Below are 24,055 nucleotides of genomic sequence, written 5' to 3'. Positions count from 1 at the left end.
TTTACATATATATTATATGGTTCATTTATGATGAACATTTGCCGGCAGAACGTGAACACAATATCTATGCAGATCTTCATCTTCAATATTTATGAAAGCTGTATGCCAACTGCCCCGCCGCGGTGGTCTAGTGGCTAAGGTACTCGGCTGCTGACCCGCAGGTCGCGGGTTCGAATCTAGGCTGCTGCGGCTGCATTTCCGATGGAGGCGGGAATGTTGTAGGCCCGTGTGCTCACATTTGGGAGCACGTTAAACAACCCCACGTGGTCTAAATTTTGGGAGCTCTCCACTACGGCGTCTCTCATATTTATATGGCGGTTTTGGGACATTAAACTCCACATATCAATCAATCAATCAATCATTGAAGCTGTATGCCAACTCCGAGTTTTGTTTTACGGTCACCTATCAACACACGTATGTCTATTTAGGGCAGGTAATAACCGCGGAGCCGAACCACGAGATTGAAGTAACTAGAAGAATAAGAATGTGGTGGAGCACATTTGGCAAGCACTCTCAAATTATGACAGGCAGATTGCCACTGTCTTTCAAGAGAAAGGTATATAACAGCTGTATCTTGCCGGTACTTAGCTACGGAACAGAAACCTGAAGACTAACAAAGAGGGTTCAGCTTAAATTGAGGATGACGCAGCGAGCAGTGGAAAGAAAAATGGTAGGTGTAACCTCAAGAGACAAGAAGAGAGCAGAGGGGATTAGGGAACAAACGGGGGTTAAGGATATCATAAATGAAATCAAGAAGAGGAAATGGACATGGACCGCGGGCATGTAGCGCGTAGACAGGATAACCACTGGACATTAAGGGTAACTAACTGGATTCCCAGAGAAGGCAAGCGAGTTAGGGGAAGACGGAAGGTTAGGTGGGCAGGTGAGATTAGGAAGTTTGGGGGTATAAATTGGCAGCAGCAAGCTCAGGACCGGGTTAACTGGTGGAACATGGGCGAGGCCTTTGTCCTGCAGTGAAAGTAGTCAGGCTGATGATGATGATCGACACACGGTAACCGCAATGCATGGTTAAAAAAAAGGTAGGATCGTCAAGCATGGTTGAAATATAGACATACTTATTGAATAAATAAAGAATACATTCAATGAAAAAGGTCCAGAACGTGGCGCGGGCTGCTAGAGATGTTCGCGAGCCGCAAGCAACCCGGGGACCACTTGTTTGTGACCCCTGTTTAAGGCAGTGGCTGATCAACATTAAGTAGTACCTGAAGCTTTAGTTACCAATTTTCTTTGACCCGTGCACTCATGTACTGCCATGCCTTTGATGTATTGTTATTTCGCTACATACGACAACAGCCATTGGTACCCATTAGCCTGTTTTTTTTTTTTTTGAGTCGGCCAGTTGAACTTTTACACTCATTCATTACGTGCTTGCACGGTTTTTACCTAGCGTATAGTAAAGCAATACATTTAAAACACAGAGGAGTTCTCAAACTGGCCTTTAAGAGTATAACGCCAGCTCCATAACGTACTAGTTCACCAACAAGATGGCCTTGATGACGTAAAAAAGCGTTGTCACATCGCACTTCATATGCTTCATCATGGTAACGATGTCACAAGAGTTTTGTTAACTTTTTTGTCAAAAACAAAGCACATCCAAGCATCATATTAACAATAATGTTCTGCGTCATATTCCTCGCGTGTGCCATGCGGTTAACCGACGTCTTGGTTTCAGTGACGCCAGTGCATGCCATCTACAGGGCCCCGTTCGTAACGGCTTCTTAATCTCTAGCCTGCATGCCTTGACTTCTTAGGTGAACATTTAGTCTGTGCCTCAAGAAACAAAACTTCGGTGCGTATGACATAAGCACTTTGAAATTACATATAATGCCTACTTCAAGTCGAGTAGCAAAGTGCCTACTACGCAAACATTCCTCTTCCTACTGCGCAAAGTATCCGCTACACATCAGCAGTGCAATAAAACTCGAACATCGGTACATATGGGCCTTATTTGGTGGTGCCATCACTGATTATCATGATTCATTATGACGGCGTGATGTGTCACCCGTAGAACTTTAAAACCCCACTCAGTGGGCAGTTTTGATGCCCGGTGAAATTTCGACGCTCATGCCGCGTGAAATTGTAGGTGTTAGAGGATGCTCTTCAAACTACATCAAATTCGTATATGTAGTTTTTTAAAAACAGTGGTCTTTTTCGGGGACCTTCGACGCAAACAATTTGGTCGGTCTGTCTGTACATTTGTCTGTTTGTCCACCGTTACCGCGAATCAGCTACTTGATTTAAACAGCACCAGCCGATACGCCGAACGGCCGACCTCATCCGTAGCGCCCACCAATGTTGCTCAAGAATTGACGTTCATACGTGTGCGTTTGTCAATTAAAAACAATCGTTGCGCATATCTGAGGCCCCATAACAACACGTATATATTGTGCATGTTCATCTTCTACTAGAAAAGAGATAGATAAGTAATTTAAAGGACAGTAGCACTTATCGTGCAGCGCTGAACATGCAACGCTTGCACTGAACGGGGAGTGTTTTCAACGCTTTGCTAGAGACGGCGGTGGCACCTACCCATCGCCTTGCGTTCTACACCTTATCACCTCTCAGACGGGCGAACACACCCGTCGCAGGGCCACGCGCTTTGTTTTCCAAAAAGAACTGCCAGATGGCACTCATGTCTCACGTATGACGTGACTTGATGCGCTCGTTCGCCTCCGCGGTACGCTCGAGTCACCCTAATGCAGCACCTCCAAAATACCATTTATCGATTTTCTTGTGCAGAAGATCAAATAATTTTTTTCTTTCACTCTCTCCACAAGCAAGACTATCGTCTTTCGACGACATCTGCAGATTACAAGCAGATACGGAACAATTGTTTTCCTAAGAACTTTAAAGAAGTGGCATAGTCATTTCCCCCCCCCCTTTTTTTTTGCGCAATGCCCGGCTTCAACTTCTATTAAAGCGGAAGGTTTATTTTACTTGGCTCTACCGCAGTTTATCGCTCATGTAATCTCTCCTTTTTTGCTCAAAAGCGACGACGCCTACACCGCAAGTTTTACGAAAAGAACTCTTTAAGGCCGTCCCGTTAATACTATTTTTTTTCATTTGACAGTGATCCAACAAAAGCTGCTTGATGCTCCTGGGACTAAATTATTTGAGCAAGTATAGCTTGGTTTTAAAGTCATCTGAACATCCGGTAAACTGAGCGGATCAGTCAGAAATATTTGTCTCAAAGGCTACGCCCATACTGCCCTCTTTGAAACCATTCACATTCTTTCACAATGGTATCTTCCCACAATGAACGTCTTTGCCATGTCGGAAGCTATATCACGTTTATCCTAAACATCCACTGCCCATAATTAGTACATTGGTAGCAGTGAGCTGTGGAATATCTTAGTCAGAAGAAGTGTTTTGACACTACGAGCCTTGTGAATATAGTAGAATGTCGTCTCAGTGTAGTATGGAATTAAACAGAACACACAAGAAAGATGTCATTATTCTTGTGTTTATCATTTAATTGCTTGTGATCCTATGGCTCAGCTTATAATGCATAAACAACTTGCCGAATTTCACAGAGCCACGGCACCCAGGATTGACTCAAAAGTGCTTGCTTAATTATCATTGAAGCACTGTCTTGATACGTTGTGTGCACAGCGAGGTTTGTGCGGAGTGCCGGGTGGAGTCGCATCACTGACATGGGGCGCTGTGTTTTTCAGCAAATACGTTCTTGAATTCTGCTTGACTATGAGTAGGCGTAATGCCCCGCACAATCAAGCAGCTTTTAAAAAAAATGTTCATAGTTCCATATTTCGGAGCGCAGAAACTATAGAGTAGTGTTCTGGTGCCCAAGAATTATCCGCTTGTCTGACCTTACGCCTAGTAATTTTTGCTGGAGTCGAGCGAAAATGACACGAATACAAAACTGCAGTGCCACTTCCACGGATGTTGATATACAGGTAGAGAATTTGAATTTTCAATCATAATAGCGCTTTCACAACGTCCGTGATGAAGTGTGAAGGCCGATGGTGAAAGTTTGCAGTGGGGAGCAGGGGGTTTGGTGACAATTGCACCAATACGGCATCTGTTACACGAAAGTGCGCTAGTTGTGCTACTGCAACAGTGATATTGCGCAATCGCATTCGCTTGAGCAGGTTCTTTTATGTGCAAAACACCCTTGAGGCCTCAACGTGTTGGCGTCTAATGTCTTAACGATGTGTCATGTAGCAACGCTTCATTATAAACGAGTATGCACTGCCATAATAGACCGAATGCAACTACTCGTGCCCTGTACCCTAAAAATGAAGCCAGCTGTCAGACCTACAAATTGACATTGAAGTTAGTGGAATGTCAACACCCTTCCCGACATGCCCTTTTGCTCCAAAGATTTATATTGAGAAAATTGTTCAGCTGAGCCATGTTTAATTCATTTTGAATTTGAAGTGCTGAGCATGCATGATTTAAATTTACTACGAAGCCGCAAAACATCTGAAGAAAGGAACAGTTAATTAATGTTTCTTGAAATGCCTTTATTTCTTCATTTATGAAAATTTTTAGTAAGGACAAATAGTGATTGTGGCATGACTTTGCATTGTTGTACATCATATTAGGATTTCAAGTGACAGCTAGCAGGGCATACATCCGTTAGTCAAAAGACTAGATATCACCTACAAAGGTTAGTTCAACTGCTGGAATACTCGCTTGAGTGACTTTGCTTCACTAGAAGGTAACATTTGTTCCGCTAGCAAAAGCACGTACAGTGTACATTTTGTAAAGCTTATATGCCACAGATCTCTTTTTAGCACAAGAAAACTATGTTTCTCTTGAAAGAGTAGGCAGAAAGTCGTAAGCGTCGTTTGCAACCAAACTCTGTAAAGTGTTGTAACAGCTGACATTGCCGGTTGCGAGTTCAAAAATTCTGAGGGTCGACATTGCTGGCTGAGAGTTCAAGAGTTGTGGGGGTTGACATTGTCAGTTTGCACTATCGAGAGTTTTCGTTCGCGTTTTCTATATTGTATTCTTTTTACTTTGCATACATCGATAGCAGCAGCAGCAGCAGCAGCAGCAGCAGCAGTGACGACGGTAGCAGCCATACAAGCATCTGGCCAAGCAACCTTAAATGTCGTCAACGCTCGAACACAAAGTGTGGCAATAAGGGCATCAAAAACGATGGAACTGAGAGTAGTCTCAGGGGCCGAAGCAGAGCCAGTACAAATGACAGCAATGGCAGAAGACCAGCCACCAGCAAGAGTGGCAGCGACATGTGTAGAGCCAAGACGAATGACTCCAGCAGCAGCAGTGATGACAGCTGTCGAGACAGCAGTAATGACAGCCGAAGAAGTCTATCCAGCATCAATGACAGGGGCAGCAGATCATCCAACAATTTTGATGGCGGCAACACTCAATCTAGCAGCAGGACACCATTGATGCCCGACGGCTCTGACATCAGTCAGAAGCCAGCGGACCACTGTAGTCTCAGGGGCCGAAGCAGAGCCAGTAGCAATGACAGCAACGGAAAAAGGCCAGCCACCTGTAGGAGTGGCAGCGACAGGCGTAGAGCCAAGACGAATGACTCCAGAAGCAGCAATGATGATGGCAGCTGTCGAGCCAGCAGTAATGATAGCCGAGGAAGTCGATCCGGCAGTAATGACAGAGGCAGCAGATCATCCAGCAATTTTGATGGCGGCTACACTCAATCTAGCAGCAGGATACCATTGATGCCCGATGGCTTTGAAATCAGTCAGAAGCCAGCGGACCGCAGAAGTGATGTGGCAGAGGAAAAGTTGACAGCCACTGTGACAATGTACGTGAGGTGAGCAGCAACGTAGCCATCTATTATTATTTCAACTGTTAAAGATCACTCGTAAAGCCCGTAATTTCAATAAGTGCGTTAAATTGCTGCATCGGTAACATTTACTTTGCACCTCGCTGCTTATTATAGCTCTGAAAGTTAGGGCAGTACTCGTCGAAATATTGTACATATTGTAATTATATTCTACAGCGATTGTGCGGAGGACTAGCATCATAGAGAAAAATAATTATTTCTGAAAAGTATGTTCTTTGTAACATACCCAGCACACATTACCGAAGCGGTGTTAACTTTTACCGTGGCAGTCGAAAGCTGTAGTGACCTAATGTGGGGGACAATCAGCCAATATCTGGAGAGTCATTGATTTTGGCTGGCCGCTTGGGCCAATATTGTCGAAGTTCAGCCACCTAAATTTCTACCGGCGCCACTGGGCTAAATTGTGAATTCTTCTGCCAATGACTGCCATAGAATGGACTTAAGATGTCATACTGACACAAGTGCGCCGCTTTTGGGCCGGTATCGGCCGAGCTAGTTGCTTTCAAATATATATATTTGTCAGTATTTCCATTCTTCAGACTTTGCCAGTTCAGTCGCGGTTTTTCTGCCGATGTTGAATCTGTTTTCCCACCCATACTCGTTCGAATCAACAATTTTCATGTTATTAGGCCAATTATCAACTGTAGCTCACCTTATATTTTTTATCTATGTGGAGCTGTATAGTAACCTCTATCCATGCGCATTTTAATGTCGCAAAATAACGCGAGCATGATTCTAAACACTTTCCTTCGTATTTTTTTTCTGTCTCTCGTAAATACAGAATACATGCTTATAATAAGGACATATATTTGAATATATTAGAAGCCATGGCACTAGCGATGACAATAAAGGATTGCCGGATTCCTTTCTTGCTGCCTGATTCTGGCGCGCCTTGTAGAATGCTAGGGCCGCTACGTCCAACTCAAGGCGCAGCAAATTTCCGTGTAAAGAGATTTTTAAATGCGAAGCATTTCTTAGCGATCTTCAGTGACTTTGAGCGTATCTATCTATCTATCTATCTATCTATCTATCTATCTATCTATCTATCTATCTATCTATCTATCTATCTATCTATCTATCTATCTATCTATCTATCTATCTATCTATCTATCTATCTATCTATCTATCTATCTATCTATCTATCTATCTATCTATCTATCTATCTATCTATCTATCTATCTATCTATCTATCTATCTATCTATCTATCTATCTATCTATCTATCTATCTATCTATCTATCTATCTATCTATCTATCTATCTATCTATCTATCTATCTATCTATCTATCTATCTATCTATCTATCTATCTATCTATCTATCTATCTATCTATCTATCTATCTATCTATCTATCTATCTATCTATCTATCTATCTATCTATCTATCTATCTATCTATCTATCTATATAATCTGGCTAGCTAGCTAGCTAGCTGCGTACGTTTGGGTGCTCTCGTGGTCACCCCCTTAACTTGGTGTGAACCAAAATTAGCATGGGAGGGTATGATGATTTTACTATTATAACGCGCTAGTCAAAACATGACTAATGTCACGATCCCGTCACGTACGTCGTGAAACACTTCTCGTGAGACAGCGGCACGTGCTATCGGGCGGGTATGTGCCGTTGATAAGCGGGTATGTGCCACGGGTGATTGACACTTAGTATCTACCCATGAACGACGAAAACACACATGGACAATTTCAACGCGTGAATGTTAGGCAATACCCGACATCGGTAGCGTCGACCAGAGGCATCGAATGAAAGTCAGTGTTAAAAAAAAAACCTGACAGAGGCAGCGTTGGCCCCCGACGAATGGAAATAATAAATTTCATAATCCCAGCAGCAAACGAACCCAAGCATTCTTCGTGGCAGTCAAGCATTATACAAGAGAGCTACGCCAGGTCTATAAGAACTATTTTTCAAATGGACGCTAATCTTCGTGAAACATCAATAGTGGTTGCAGTGGGCCTACCCAATTTTATAAACAATACATATATACTCCTTTCATACAGCGGTCACATTAGGTTAACGTCAATTGCGATAACGTGCCATGTGCTGAAATTGATTTAAGTAGCAGTGTCAAAAGGGCCAGCATCTTCGCGAGCACCAGCGCTTCATATCAGCTTCTGGTGTTGCTAAAACACATTTGCAGCTGACATCGTTGTGCAAGGAGAAAATTGGTATATAAACATCTGCAACTATTCAAGATATGTCTGTGCGTGCAGTATTTTTACATATATTTAGCGTCAGTTCATGAGGTGTCACTCCAAAAAATGCAACACGGTCACCTTCCCTCCGCGTGCTTCCCATAAAGTGGATCTACAAGTACGTTGAATCTGCCGAATTTTTTTCTTTTCCACTTTTCACTGTTCTCACGACCACCTGTGCTGACTATCACAATCACTTTATGACCTGGTAATGTTTTTCTCGAAATAAAACTTTGGATGACGCTTCAGCTTCGCACTTAAGACTAGAACGCTGTAGTGTAATCGGGCATCGTGTGCAGTGCCTTCGCAATTTATTGCCTGTATACCTTCCGTTCTTGGTACATACGTCAATCCTGCTGTGACGAAACGAGAGGTATTAAACGTTTGAAGCTATTCTAGATTACATACTGCAACTACGGTTGTTAGGCGCCCAATATGCAATATATATTACTTTTGCGAATAAGCGAATGGCCCGCTGCACGTCCATATTATTTCGTTTGTGTACACAGAAAACACGAACACTGAAGAAATAGGGAGGGAACAGGCTTACAACAGCCACCTAATGCAACACAACGCCTGCCTGCTCCTTCCGGAAAGGTAGACATAAAGGAAAAGAGAATAGAAAGAAGGAGAGAGAAGAGGAAAGTAAAAAAGGGAAAAAAACAAACACGCAAAACATAGTTCCATAAAAAATATTTATAAACACGACGCCAAGTTCGTTTTCTTAAAGAAAGGAAGGAAAATAGGAGGAAAAGAATAGCAGGGAGGTTAACCAGCCTATAGGCAGCCGGTTTCTACCCTGCGCATAGGAGTTGGATGGAGAAGATGAAAGATAGAGAGCAGATAGGGAAGAGGGATAAATAAAGCACATTCGGCAGCACACGCGCGCACACTCAGTCATAGTCTAGTCTTGTCATTCGCGGTGTGTGACATCGCTGTTACAGCCGCCTGTTCAAGTCCGTGTCACGTAGTAATTTTAACAGAGCTTTTGTCGCCTTCTGTTGCAATGTTTTTCTTTATAAAAAAAGCAAAATAGGTCTATGAGCTTGGTCAGGCCTAGAAGCACATCCTCCTGGCATTAAGCAATTGTCAAGGGTCATGCATCTAAGACCAATCTGTTCATAGTTCTTTTTTGAGTAGTGCTTACTGTACAACGAATTAAGAGCATTTAAAAACGCCTGTATACGCCTGTAAAACGCCTGTAAAACGACGTGCTGAATGTCTCACAGAAGCCACACGACGAACATATCAGACTGTCAGCACGTCCTTGAAGGTATAATCGTTCGCGCACTGACACACAACGATCTCCGTGCCTATATAACAGTGCTCTATCTGAAGACAACACGTGAACGTACACGCAGCTGTCCACTTTGCTCATGGTTCTTCAGCTGCTGCTGATGGTTAAATAATTTATTTTTTTGTGACTAGTCATCCTTTAAGACTCTCACTCGTTGAAATTCCCAAAATTTGATGTCGGGCGATAATTTATGCTTTCGGCACGCAACATTTCATGCGTTTAAGTGGACTGCTTCAACTGCATTACATTCAAATGGTATGTTTTTTTCCGATAAAATTTCTTGCAACATCGTAGCTACGTGGTAGGAAACGTACTTTGCACACAAAATGACCTGAGTTCAATGCTCACCCAAGCTGAAGCTCTTCATTATTCATCCTTTATTCTTCCACTACATGGCATTCATATAAGGTCTTTTCCCGAAACAGTTTGAAGCTGTTGCATTGTTCTGCGGAAGAACACCTGCTTGGCATACAGATGGCCTGGACTATATCCTCACCATTGCCTGCAGCTAGAGCAAAATAGCACAGGCCAACCTCTCTGCCTTCTAATAAATTCTCACTCTTTCTTTCTCTCTACTGTCGCTGTTTTCGCAGGATGGACAAGATGATTTTTTGATTCTAACCAACGACTCCCACTAATTCCTGTGCAATTACAAGAAGTAATGACTAAAATCAAATTAGAGGTCAAGAACAGCTTTATATTAACTCTATGTGGCCAATAGATGCTTATTTTTCGCCTGACTACGCCCACTGCAGGGCAAAGGCCTCTCGCACGATCCGCCAATCAACCCGGTCTTGTGCTTTCTGCTGCCATGTTATGCCTGCAAACTTTTTAATCTCAACGGCCGACCTAACTTTCTGTCTCCCATTCATGCGTTTGACTTCTCTGGAAATTGAGTCAGGTGATCTTAATGAATAGCGGTGACCCTGCCTACGCGCTCATGCCTGGCCCGTGTCTATTTTTTTTATTAAATTTTAAATATGATATCCTTAACCTCAGTTTGTTCCCTGATTAAGACTGTTCTCTTCTTGTCTCTTAAGGTTACGCCAATTCATTCCATTTGCTCGCTGCGTCGTCCTCAATTTAAGCAGAACTTTTTTTGTGCTCCTCTTGGTTGATGCTTCGTCGATAAGTACCAGCAATGGGCACCTGTTATACGCCTTACTCATGAGAGTTAGTGGTAGATTACGATTTATGATTTGACAACACTTGCAGAGTGTGATGCACCCCATCCTTATTTTTCCAGTTACTTCACTCTCATGGTTTCGCTCGGTGGGTAATACCTGTCCTAAGCAGGTATACTTTCATACAACTTCAAGCATCTCTCCATCTATCGCAAATCGTTCTTTTCTGCCAAGACTGTTGCACATTCCTTTAGTTATGTGCGTAATATTTCATGAACTACTCATATGCTTTCCGGGTCTAGTTCAGTAATCATGAGCTGTAAATCGTCCTATATAAGTACCTATATATTCCCATAAGCATAAATTCATGAATGCCTAAATTTCTGTAGGTTAGTACAATTGCCTATATTGAGAAATTGGTGCCATGTCAACACTAATTAGCCGAAACGTTTGCGCGAAAGTACAGCAAGATACCGTAATGTTACTCTGCGAAAATTACTTTATGGGACTTTATGGGGCTGAGCCTAGCCCTTTGGGTGAAGCACCATTCGAAAAAAAAAACCCAGCTCCTATCACAATTTTAGGCACCTGACAGCGTACGTCCCCTGGCGGACATTGTCGCAGCATTTAGTTAATCCAGAAATGTATGTAGCCGTCAGGAGAAAAGAGAGCAAAAAACTGAAGAAAGATAGTCTGTACTCGGCTTGTTTTTTTTTCTAAGTGACTTCTTAAGGTCTCCGCAGACAATGACGAATTTCCCTTAGGGTGTATTCACACGAGAAAACGGAAGAGGAATTTTCGCAGTGGATGGTGCATCACGTGGCGTGCGTGTCATCGAAACGTGCCGTTCTCACTTCATCCGCTCTCCTCCGCTCGCGAGTCGCGGCACGGATGGAAAGGTATCGCCGCTATTTCGATCTGTCCGTTTGATGGTCGTCTGCTCTCAATCGAGAGGATTCAGCGTCATATCTGTCAACATTGGTCGGATTCGCGTCGTTAGGAAGCAGGCAGCCGCCACGTGTTTTATACTCAGCGACAACTTTTCTTGGCACTTAAGGGAAAGCTACTGAGGCGGAGCTTCTGCACATGTAGCAATACGCAAAGTAGTCCGTTTTAGTGCGCGTCTCGTTATGCTATAAAAAGTGACGGGGGGCGCACTATCAGTGTTCTATGCAGACGCATACGTCGCTTAGCGTTTGAGGTGCACGTAAAAAGGCAGGACTTTCTCACGCTTTCAAAAAAAAAAAAACGCGAAGTCACAACAGTTCAATCGAAAAAAAATGCAAATTTTTTACTGGTATCAGCTGCGTCCTGTCTCAAATGGCTCCACGCGGAAAATAAAGGCGGAACATTTATATTTCACGCGGAAAGTACGGGTGCTACTTTGGAACTACCTTCACTGGCGGTATACGATGCAAGTGATTTGGCTCCCTATATATCTTGCCCTTCAGTGCCAAGAAATGTCGATAATATGCACGAGGATTCCGCGGGCTTAGCTCCGGCTGTGGGCATGCGACGTGTCCGATGCTGTGCTGTTTAAGCTAATCGCGTGATTATTCGGTCTGCGGAGCAGCGGGATTTTGCCCTCGCGTGTGAATCTAGCTTTACGCGAATAGGCGGGGTCAGTACGAGGCATCTCACCCTTCTGGCGTCTTAGAGGTCCGGCTATCTGCACCAGTCCCCCCCCCCCCCTTCTCTGCTGTGCCGTAACGAAGGAGACTCAGGAGTGTTTTGATTCGGCAGTGGCCACTACTCTCACCTAGTTACAGAAGAACGCGGAATACGCTTGAGCTTCGCCTTGAAAGTAGAACGCGATAGCGTAATGGGGCCCCCAGCGCATCACCTTCCACCTTGCCATTAGGAGAGCAACCTTTGTGGGCCTAACATAGGTCGTTCCCATTTATGGTGTTACGTCTACATGTTGTACACTTCCTAACTTCTCACTACGACTCATATTTCCTTCTTTCGCAAATCGGTGAACTACCTACTATGCGTTCGTAGCTCCACACCAGCCCAGAGAAGTTTAATTAATGTGGCATACACTGAAGTGGCGAATTTTCGCCCTGATAGTGCACGGTGCTTGTAATCTAGTCGTTAGCTGTATAGGTCACAGGAGCGACTACATAGTGGAGGACGTATTTGGAGGCGATGTTCTCAAAGAAAGTGGAAATTTCACGTCGCAGAAGCTTTGCGGGGCGGAAGTACACTTTTTAATAGGTTTGAAAACCAGCCACTCTTTCCGCAGTTCACTTGAAAAAATTCAAGGCCCTTCTACAGCCACTTACCGAAATAATTGTTCGCTCTACTTGCCTCACAAACTGGTGCTCTCTGGCTATCAAATTACTCTTGGGCAATCATACGCCACACATCATCATCGTCAAGCTAAATTATACACTTCAGTGCTCACACGCGGGTGATATGACTTCGTTGTAAGGGTTCCACACTTATCTCGCCTATAAATTGAGGGCTAGCTTGCGTATCCTTCAAGGCTTTGGTACCGTTAAGTTTAATGTTTCGGCTGATCTTCGGTTTAAGTTTAAGTTGGCTGCTATTGTTTGTAGCGAACGCGGGTTCAGTATTTTCAGAATATGTACTCTATAAAAAAAGGTATTTAGCTGGTTCTTGAAGTCCCTCACTGGCCACGCGAATGACTCTCTTCAAAAAGAGGGGTCACCTCTCTTTCGGGGTTTATACACTCCTTTTAAAGAGTCATGTGACCCGCAAAATAGGAAATGTGCGTCTTCAAACAGTCATACTGCGTGGGAAGTAAGGAGGACTACACGAAAGAGCAAGAAATATACTTTTGTGTGTTAGTTATTTCTAGCCTGGAACCGGCACAAAACATTTCTTCTAAAGGCAAGCTTTTCTATAAAGTTTAAGTTTGCGCTGACTTTTATGCATAAGCTGGTTCATTGCTAGTTGATCTAGAACTATATCTTTACTACCACATTTGGATGTCTCCATTTAGCGTGAAAAAACCTTTCACGTCTGAGGGCGCACGTTTATTTTTTTTTGTGGACAGTAGTATTCATTTTATACTTAAAGCTGTGCAACGTTTTCTACGTTCTTCAATGATTGCGTATTATATGTGTTTCAAGCTGAGGCAATGGGTACTAGATAATCAAAAGTTTACCTGAGTTGAGAACCATGAACCCGTGTATTACTTGTGTACTTGCAGATGAGCTTTTCCCTAATCGCACCGCTTACGTCCGAATATAGGCATATAGACATGGAATGTATATTTTCCCATGAGAAATTTTCAAGCTCTCAACAGCTACTGCAAAATATCCACGGCGTTTGAATGAGATAGTACGTTTACCACAAACACAGCAACCTGAATTTTGGATAATCTTGTCGACGAAATAAAAATTGCCGGATCCCACATACAGTGGGAATCGATGATATGCGAAGCAAAAATGAGAAATGTTTATACGACACTTTACTATCAGCACAACGTTACGAGGTCGAGGTAAATGATGCCGTACATCTATCCGTGTCATTATTATCATGTTTTAATGTGTCGTTTACCTTCGTCGTCTATTCACGTCACGCGGTACCAAATTTAGTACATATGGAGCTAGTGAAACGGCCACGCGCACGCTATGAGCGTGGTATGTTATCCTTTTCTTACATGACATGCATGTCAGTATTATGTTTGCAGTGACATATTTTGTCATCCATTGACGTCACGTAACACGAAGTTTGGTATATGTGGAGCTAGAAAAACGGCCGCGAGCGCACCATGAAGGGCGCAATATACTTTAATGTAGCGTTGACGCGCTCACACGCTGGGCTCAGCTACGCTACGCTAGCAAAACGCGAGCAATCTATAGTCGGACGCCAGGCGCCACTAGCGTCGGTCGGTGCGGCCCGACAGGAACACGCTCGAAATGCGACATGCTGTATTTCTCGCCGATGCATTACCACACAACACTGCGTATCTCTCTTTTTGTGACGGAGGGGCGCTGGACGCGCGGAACCACGCATGCGTCAAAGCAACGCAGCGTGGCGCGCGCCTGCGATTATTTGGCAGGACCGGCACCTGACGTGGCAACGCCGCGATGACGCGTCGAAATGAACGCCGGCGAGCACGTGCACCGCATCACGTCGAAATGTATAGGCACTTTAACTGTGGCATATGGTCATGTTCTCGCATGACACGCATTTTATGATTAATCATGTTTGCACCAGCCACATACCTTCGTCATCCATTGGCGTCACGTATTACCAAATTTGGCATGTATGAAGCTAGAGAAACAGCCGCGTACGCATCATGAGTGTGGCTTGTAGTTATGTTGTTACATGACACGCATGTCGTGATTAGCATGTTTGGATGTCTCATTTACCTAAGTCGTCCGTTTGCGTTACCTATTACAAAATATGGGATAAGTGAAGCTATTGAAGCGGCCGCCAGTGCATCATGAGCGTGGCATGTAGTTGTCACAGAACGAGCGCTAAAACTAGGCGCGCCGCAAATTCTTGCGGTAACGCGCGGAAGAAACGCCGCGATGTCAAAAGAAAAAAAAAGGGAAAGAAAAAGAAAACAAACGGCCAAGGCTCCCCGGGCGCGCGCTCTCCCCGCAGAAGCATGGCTTCGCAGACGAACCTCCTCACCCCACATCGGCGGCCCAGCAAGCCCGCGATTTTTCTAGAACGAAGGGGGCGGGGCCACGCCGAGTTGAGTCATGCGACGCGGAGGGACTTCCAACCGTCTCGCCCTCTTCCCAGCCTTCGCTGTGTATCGCGCCAACGAAATGACGAGAAACATCTGGAAAGTCGCGCGCAAGGTATTTAGCCGAGCAGCCGAGGTGAGAGATCAGGAGGAGACGGAAGTGAGCGCCAGAGCGCGTAGGGATTCCGCCGTGTAGTCGGCGAAGGTTTTTGGTCCGTAGGGACGAAGCCGGAGATGAAGAGGATTTCCACCTGAGGGGTGAAGGCTCGAGCTACAGGCAAAAGCGTGTGTTTACCGCTATCGAGCGAAGACCCGTGGCAACAGCTGCGGGTGTGAAGCCGAAATGTTCCGGCGAAGAAGTTGAAGTTTGAAGAGTGGCCAATTGAAGACGGGAGGTTTCCTGGAAGAGAAACTTCGAGAGCTGCGGAACGACAACAACGCTGGACTTTGAGTGAGTGATTCTCGAAAGAGTATCATTCAGACTTTTGTTCCAAGGACTTTGGACTGGATAGGTTTTATATCTCTTTAGTCTTTAAGTGTCTTGGTTGTTCAATGCATGCGTCTGCATTGTAGTGCGTATTGTTGTCTGTGTCCGTTGTTTCAAGTGTGGTTGATTGTACTGTGTAGTACGTTGTACGTTGTTTGTTTGGTGACGTATTGTATGTAACTATTGTGGAGTGTGCATTCTTGTGTATTGTTTTCGATCTGCCATTTTTGAGAATATAGTATTTGTTTTGTTTATCGACTCTCGGCTCTGACTTGTTCTTTGGGCCACAGCCGGCGTCTGCTGGCGCGCCAAAAAGGACCACTCCTAAATTGTCCACGCTTTCGTGGTGCGGTTCGGGGGGCCGATAATTCGGCCCTTGGAATTAGCCCGGCGATCGCCTCCCTAATTAACGGGACCTGTGTGACAATTAATCTGGCGTCCGCGACAGGACCTTTTGGTGCACAGTGTGTCCAAAGGAGTGAGAAAGAGCCTCGAGTTGTTGATAGTGCTATCGGAACGATTTTGTGTGTTGTTCAGTGTTCTCGTTAACGAGTGCAGGGGAGTGCTCCGATAGACTGATCTAGGCAGATACTTTTTGCACACGGCAAGGTTTTATTTGCGAGACACCATGGATCTCGAAAAGTTAGTTGCTCTTGGTGAAAAGATGGGTCTTTCGGGCGCCGAACTAGGGAAGTGGGTCACCCAGAAGGAAAAAGAAGAAAAAGAGAGAGCCAAAGAAGAAAAAGCAGCCGAGCTGGAAAAAGAGAGGTTGGTGGTCGAAAGAGCCAAAGCGGAAAAAGAAGCGGAAAAAGAAGAGTTGGAGAGAGAGAGGTTGGCAGCAGAGAGGGCCAAGGAAGAAAGAGCAGCTGAGTTAGAACGAGAGAGGTTGGCAGCTGAAAGGGTGAAAGAAGAAAGAGAGGCAAAGGAGCGACAGCTGAAGGAAGAAAGAGAGCAGCAATTGAAGTTGGAGCTGGAGAGAGAGAAGTTGGCAGCCGAAAGGGCGAGAGAAGAAAGAGAAGCGAGGGAGCGGCAGCTGAAGGAAGAAAGAGAAGCGGAGATGGCTGAAAGGGAGAGGCAGCGGCAGCACGAGATGGAACTCGAGCGGCTCCGTTTGCAACAGCGAAGTGAAACTCCCGTCCAAGCTAGAGTTGAAAGCAGCGAACGGGAAGATCACGGCTTCCGCTTGAACCCAAGCAAGCTGCTCGTAGCGTTTGATGAAAGGAAGGACGACCTAGACGCGTACCTCCACAGATTTGAGACGATTGCGAGGAGCCAGAATTTGCCGGAACAGCAATGGGCAACTGCTTTGAGTACCCGCTTGAGTGGTGAAGCGCTCAGTGTGTACGGTAGGCTGACGCCGACCGATGCAGCCAACTACGCAAAGGTGAAAGCGGCTTTGTTGAAGCGATTTAGATTCACTGTGGAAGGATTCCGGGAAAGATTTCGGACAGGAAAGCCAGCTGATGGTGAGACTGCTACGCAGTATGCCGCCCGACTTTGCCATTATTTCGACAGATGGATTGAACTTTCAGGGACAGCGCAGGAGTACGATGAGCTTAGAGAGCTGCTAATTAGAGAACAATTTCTTACTAGTTGTCACCCAAGCCTGTCACTGTACTTAAAAGAGAGGAAGGCTGACTCACTTGAAGACATGCTTGAATTGGCTGATCAATTCTTGGAAGCGCAAGGTGGCACTAATTTGGCCAAGGTCAAGAAGGATTGTCCCGATGATTCGAAGAAATTGGCTCCCGAAGAAAAGAAGCGTGCACTAGAGAGCATTCAGCGATGTTTTCTGTGCAACCGAGTGGGTCATCGCGCGAAAAACTGTAGAACGATCTTTACGAGCCCTACGGCAGTAAAATGTTTCAAGTGTGGTCAGACTGGGCACAAAGCAGACGCTTGTCGGAACGGAGTGAGTCAAACTCACCAGGTATCCTGTGTGCAAGTGGCACCGAAATCCGATAATAATGCCGTCACCGACGGATTCGTAGAATTGAAAAATGGGGAGAAAATTCCTATTGTGGGTGCTGTAATGTCAAAACAGCCAACCGGTGTTACGAAAGGAATGCCAACGCTGCCTGGAAAGGTTGCGGGCAAGAAGATTACGGTTCTAAGAGACACCGGTAGCTCCACGGTTATCGTGCGGAGAAATTTGGTACGGGAAAGTCAGTTGACAGGCAGAACGAAACCGGTTTGCCTAATTGATCGTACGGTTCGGATGCTTCCCGAAGCAGAAATTGAGGTTGAAACCCCGTACTTCAGCGGGAAGGTTACTGCTTTATGCATGACGACCCCCCTGTATGACCTTGTCATCGGAAACATCGACGGGGCGCGAGGGCCAAGTGATCCAGAATGTTTGGGAGAAGACCCGAAGATAGAGCCCTCGCCAACACAGCGGCCGCGAGATACAGTGGAGGAACATCCCGTGACGGATCTCAGTAGAGCCCAAGGTGAAGCTGCGGCGCAAGAGACAGCGAAGGAGAAGACGATCGTGTCGAATCAGTTCATGGACCGAGCAACCGGACTTACGTCGGCACGACCTCAACCGACCGACAGTGTAAAGGAGACGGAGTTGGCCAGCCGGGAAAAATGTAGAGGCATGATCAAGCGGGTAAATAAACAGACAGGACCCGTCGAATGTAATGACGCGTTAACGGTGTCGGAAAAGACAACGATGGCAGAGACGACGCCTCAGATATCGTCGTTGGAAAGGGCTCGCCGAAAAAGAACGTGGAAACACAAGAAGAGATCGAGCGAGCACCGCAAAAAGGGGCGCAAGCGCTGCTCGAAGTACTCAGGATAAGTGCTGAGGTCGAATCTGAATGTGTTGGGCAGTGCTGAATACCATATGTTGTGTTAATGTTGTGGTATCCTGTGTCACAAGTGTCGAAGTGTTGTGCTGTGATGTGATGTATAGTATTGTATCATTGTTGTAATGAGAGAACCTTGTACATTTGTATTATTGGGAATGTGTGGTGCAGTGTTGTACTCATGTGCTTGTGGTGGTGTTTTCACGTGTTGTGTAATTGAATTACAATGTACAATTGTATTAAGTGATCTATTGTGAATGTGAAGTGTCATGAGCGACTGATGGTGTTACAGTCTGTGAGAGTGTGTGGTGACTTTTCGCGCTCGTTTGTGTGGTTTTGAATATTATGAGATAATATTCTTAAAGTGGGGGGCAGTGTCACAGAACGAGCGCTAAAACTAGGCGCGCCGCAAATTCTTGCGGTAACGCGCGGAAGAAACGCCGCGAAGTCAAAAGAAAAAAAAAAGGGAAAGAAAAAGAAAACAAACGGCCAAGGTTCCCCGGGCGCGCGCTTTCCCCGCAGAAGCATGGCTTCGCAGACGAACCTCCTCACCCCACATCGGCGGCCCAGCAAGCCCGCGATTTTTCTAGAACGAAGGGGGCGGGGCCGCGCCGAGTTGAGTCATGCGACGCGGAGGGACTTCCAACCGTCTCGCCCTCTTCCCAGCCTTCGCTGCGTGTCGCGCCGACGAAATGACGAGAAACATCTGGAAAGTCGCGCGCAAGGTATTTAGCCGAGCAGCCGAGATGAGAGATCAGGAGGAGACGGAAGTGAGCGCCAGAGCGCGTAGGGATTCCGCCGTGTAGTCGGCGAAGGTTTTTGGTCCGTAGGGACGAAGCCGGAGATGAAGAGGATTTCCACCTGAGGGGTGAAGGCTCGAGCTACAGGCAAGAGCGTGTGTTTACCGCTATCGAGCGAAGACCCGTGGCAACAGCTGCGGGTGTGAAGCCGACGTGTTCCGGCGAAGAAGTTGAAGTTTGAAGAGTGGCCAATTGAAGACGGGAGGTTTCCTGGAAGAGAAACTTCGAGAGCTGCGGAACGACAACAACGCTGGACTTTGAGTGAGTGATTCTCGAAAGAGTATCATTCAGACTTTTGTTCCAAGGACTTTGGACTGAATAGGTTTTATATCTCTTTAGTCTTTAAGTGTCTTGGTTGTTCAATGCATGCGACTGCATTGTAGTGCGTATTGTTGTCTGTGTCCGTTGTTTCAAGTGTGGTTGATTGTACTGTGTAGTACGTTGTACGTTGTTTGTTTGGTGACGTATTGTATGTAACTATTGTGGAGTGTGCATTCTTGTGTATTGTTTTCGATCTGCCATTTTTGAGAATATAGTATTTGTTTTGTTTATCGACTCTCGGCTCTGACTTGTTCTTTGGGCCACAGCCGGCGTCTGCTGGCGCGCCAAAAAGGACCACTCCTAAATTGTCCACGCTTTCGTGGTGCGGTTCGGGGGGCCGATAATTCGGCCCTTGGAATTAGCCCGGCGATCGCCTTCCTAATTAACGGGACCTGTGTGACAGTAGTAGTCATGTTGTTACATGACACGCATCTCATGATTATCATGTTCGTACCACTCACATACCTTCGTCATCCATTCACGTACAGATATACCAAATTTCCTTTATGTGACGCTTACAATATGGCCACCAGCGTATCATGAGCGTGGTATATAGTCATGTTGTTACATGACACGCATCTCATGATTATCTTGTTTGCACCCGTCGCATACCCTCGTCATCAATTCACGTACTGTAATATCAAATTTGGTATAAGTGACGCTACCAAAACGGCCGCGAGCGAGTAATGACCGTGGCATGTAGACATGTTGTTACATGACGCGCATGTCATGAGTATTAAGTTAGGGTTTGTCGCTTCCGCTCGCCCTGCAATCATGCCAAACCATGCCAGTTTTGCAACATACCATGTGAACGAAACCCCCGCAAGAGTTTTAGGACCATGAAATGTAAATCATGACATTCATGACACACGTTATGATTTTCATGTTATGACTAGTCAAGTATGTTTTTAGTCATGTTATGCCATACCAAGTTTGGTATTGATACCTTTATCAAAACGGCCAAGAGAGCTAAATGTCATAGATAGATAAATAGATAGATAGATAGATAGATGCGCTTAAAGTCGCTGAAGTTCGCTAAGAAATGTTCCACATTTAAAATTTTCTATGACGGCAATTCAATGGTTTCAAATTATGCAGCTTGCTAAACAACCAAGTTACGCGAAATCGTTATCGCTTGTGTTTAGGGGTAATGCTAAATATAGCGATATAGTGGGCGTACAAAGAGCAGCAGAAAAGTTCATTATTTGAAGCAATGCGTCTTGCTGTGAATTCTCTGCGGACATAAGCCCAAGCTCTAAACTATCTCAAGCACGTAACTCACTTCTCGTAAGAGCACTGAACATGTCACCTTAAATTGTTCATGTTCGTCAACTTCCAGGAACGGCAGAGGAGAAAGAAGACCGCATAACTTTAACGTCGTCACCGGCAGCGGAGACCCTGCACAAGGTGCCTCCCCCAGTCAAATCTCCAAGCCTAAAAACGTTAAGTCACACCTTGCAAATCGGCAGTTTGACGAGACATCGAAGCCTGCTGTATATCGCCGGAAACTTCGAAGCGAAGTAGTCTACAAATGCGCATTTTGCACCCTTTCCTTCAAGTCGAAGTCTGTTTTCTTAGAACATCGCCTCTCGCATACGGGGACAAGACCTCACATATGCGAAAAATGTGGAAACTCGTTCAGGAAACGAGGCCATCTCAAACAGCATTACAGTGTGCATGACGACAGCAGGTCGTTTAAGTGTGCAGTGTGTGAGAAATCGTACAAAGCGAAATTCAACCTCCAGAGACATCAACGTTCGCATGCAGACCGCACACTTTAGTATTGGATGTGAGAAGACCCACACAACCACTGCTGAACTCGGCAGTCATATTCGTTCGTAGGGACGTGATGGACCCTATAAATGCTACGTAATTCGTACAAAAAGAGCACTTATCTTACGCATAGATGAAATGCCCATTCAATTCGACATATGCGAAAAGTCGTTCCCGAATATGTATTCTCAATAAACACGCCTGAGGCACGTATGTGCGAAAGCTTCTCAATTCACAAAGGCACAACAAACTTACAATGTGCAAGTGGGGCGAAACCGATTGTAAACGTACATGCATGCACAGGAGTTACTATTTTTTTCAGACTGCTTTGCTAACGAATACTGGCAAGAGACGAGTACGTTAATGATTGCGTACGCACAGCATTGACATGAACATCTTTAGTTCCAAAATAGGCAAGACGTAAGTCCTTCGTTTGAAATACTTGCACGTCACCACCTTCAACAAATCCCGGCACTGCCCTTGCAGTGTACCAAATGTGGTTTTGATAACATAAAAAAATCCGCAGAACAAACTTTTCGCAACGTTTCAAATGTACTTTCTTTGCAAATGATTTCATCAAAACTGCAGTTATCTTGCCTCTTATGTCGCGATTTGAATTATCGCGAGGAAGCAGCTTCCCAGCTAGCGCGTGCATGCCCATTAACAGCAAATAAATAAATAATTTTGGGTTAAAACTTTGGAACGAATTAGTCGGCTTGGAGTTCTTATTTTAATACATGACGGTCACCTCTAAAGAAGTCCACAAAATGAGGTGCATGTGAGTGAGCAATGATTGGAAGAGATAAGACGGATGCTTTGGCTAGTAGGTGATGTATGTCGTCGGTCATGTGTATATATTTCCAACATCATGGCTAATAAAATTTAGTTGAAGTCGACGGTTCTATTCTTTCCATGTTTATTCCATCACAAAATGCGCTGTAAGTACTCGTTTTCTTGCACTGTACAAATATGATGAAAGACGTTAAAATATTAAACAAGGCTGGTCGGCTCTGAAAAAAACTACTGAGGCCCGCCGTATTCAAAGTGTATGGTGTGGTCTCTTCACTAAATTCTCCGTGTAAGCGGGGTGATGCTCACTGCTAACATAAAACAAAAACTGTTTCAGAGTGTAGGAGAATGAAAGCATGTTTGAGACGAGCGTGATTTGACAGTTGTTAATGTAACGTAAAATACATCGCTGGTATACAGGTAAAAGATATTTAGCTCTATCATTCACTATAAGGAAGCTTCTGCGCAAGCTTTTTTGCACAAGATCTGTGAACAATTTCAAATTGTATTTTTTTTGTGGTAACACCTTGCCTTGTTGCTACGTCATGAGTGTGATGCTACGTCGTGACCGCCTGTGCGCTTCTACCTTTACCCTTACTGAACACTACTAATGATTTATTTAGGATTTATGATGACCAACGTGAAATGAACCGTGTCTGTCCACGGTGTCAACGCGAGATATGCAGGCCATGATAACGTGATGCCTCCACCTTATGGTGCAATATTCACGCCTTCATGATGTAATACATCCTCTTGCCATATTATGACATCATCACATGGCATTGTCCCTTAGTGACAGGTGGGCCAATCATAGAGGTTGTTGAAAACCAGCTAAAGTGGAGGCAGATACCCACGCCTCTGACTGCAGGCAGTGCGCAAATTTGTTAGCTCCCCAAGTAGCTTTCTGGGGGCCCGGGGAGGGCCAGTCTACAAACTGATTTACAGATATCATCGATTTCGCCTCAAAATGGTCTTAGGCAGATGAATAATGAACCACGTGAAAAAGATAAAGACACAGAGAGAAAAATATGCGAGGAAAGGCAGGGAGGTTAACCAGATGCATGCCCGATTTGATACGTTGCACTGGGTGAAGGGATGAAGTGGGGAAAAAGATTGAAAAAAAAAGAAAAAATATATACACATAATCACAGACACACTTGGGGGAACACATGCAGTCTACAGGTTGTCGCTCAGATTTGTTGTTCGTACTAAAGATATCGCTTCTTTAAAATCAGAAGCTGGCTTGTGTCACGTAGCCGTAATGTGTGCAGCAGCCGAGACAAACAGCAGAACAAACGGCTACAAAGAGACTACGCGGGAAATACAACGGAAGCCAATGTAGTGGATGCCAAACGCTGCAGACAAACTTCATTTCCGGCGCATTCAGGCGGCCAGCAACGATGGTCTAGGAGCTCGTTTCGAAAGCCTCCTCTTCCATCCTTCTTTATCTTGTGCATAAAACGATGTGGTGCCAGTTCTTACACACAGCCTTATGAGCGTATAGCACAAACGTGTGGTTTCGAACATTTTCGTTACGGAGACAGCAATAGCCTCTTTGACGAGCCTTTTTCCAGCACAGCCTATACGTTCTGAATGGCGCCTTCGGCGCCTACGCATTTTTTCCATTGTGCGCATACAGTCTCCACGTCTTTCACAACATTGCTATTGGATCTGATTAGAGCTTGTGAAACCTGCGCACGTCGATGCTGTGATTTAACCGGAGCGAGGCTCACGAATGAGAGAGAAGATGAGCACATTATTGTGTAGTCGCAGCAAAGTGCGACTCATGAATAGCGGGGTATATATGTAGCAAGCGTTCTTAAGGCGTCGAAGTAATTTTAAATAGCGTGATGATGAACGCTTCATATGAAAGCCCGTCTTGTTTGCTTTATTTACAAGACATTGTCACTTTAGTATCACAGTCATTTTTTTAAGTTACTGACGCGCCACCCACGCAT

At 45.0% G+C, this 24,055-nt stretch overlaps 1 protein-coding gene across 1 annotated transcript; it reads left to right on the top strand.

The window, feature by feature from the left end:
- The first annotated feature begins 5,027 nt into the window (after positions 1-5,027).
- On the top strand, positions 5,028-22,204 carry LOC119181560 (uncharacterized). The gene is made up of 2 exons (XM_037432812.2): positions 5,028-5,788; positions 20,875-22,204. The coding sequence occupies exons 1-2, from the start codon at positions 5,238-5,240 to the stop codon at positions 21,314-21,316; spliced, it is 993 nt and encodes a 330-aa protein (XP_037288709.2). The 5' UTR covers positions 5,028-5,237; the 3' UTR covers positions 21,317-22,204.
- The last annotated feature ends 1,851 nt before the right edge of the window (positions 22,205-24,055 follow it).

This window comes from Rhipicephalus microplus, unplaced genomic scaffold (genome assembly GCF_043290135.1).
Source record: "Rhipicephalus microplus isolate Deutch F79 unplaced genomic scaffold, USDA_Rmic scaffold_24, whole genome shotgun sequence".
In the NCBI taxonomy this organism is placed as follows: Eukaryota; Metazoa; Arthropoda; class Arachnida; order Ixodida; family Ixodidae; genus Rhipicephalus; species Rhipicephalus microplus.
Note: the sequence above shows the minus strand (reverse complement) of the source record. Positions and strands in the feature narration are given on the sequence as shown.

What these genes read in the sequence shown, in the direction of transcription:
- LOC119181560 (XM_037432812.2), top strand. Translation starts at nt 5,238, where the DNA reads ATGTGTAGAGCCAAGACGAATGACTCCAGCAGCAGCAGTGATGACAGC. An exon ending in ACTGTGACAATGTACGTGAG is followed by an intron (nt 5,789 to 20,874) that starts GTGAGCAGCAAC and finishes GTCAACTTCCAG; the next exon opens with GAACGGCAGAGGAGAAAGAA.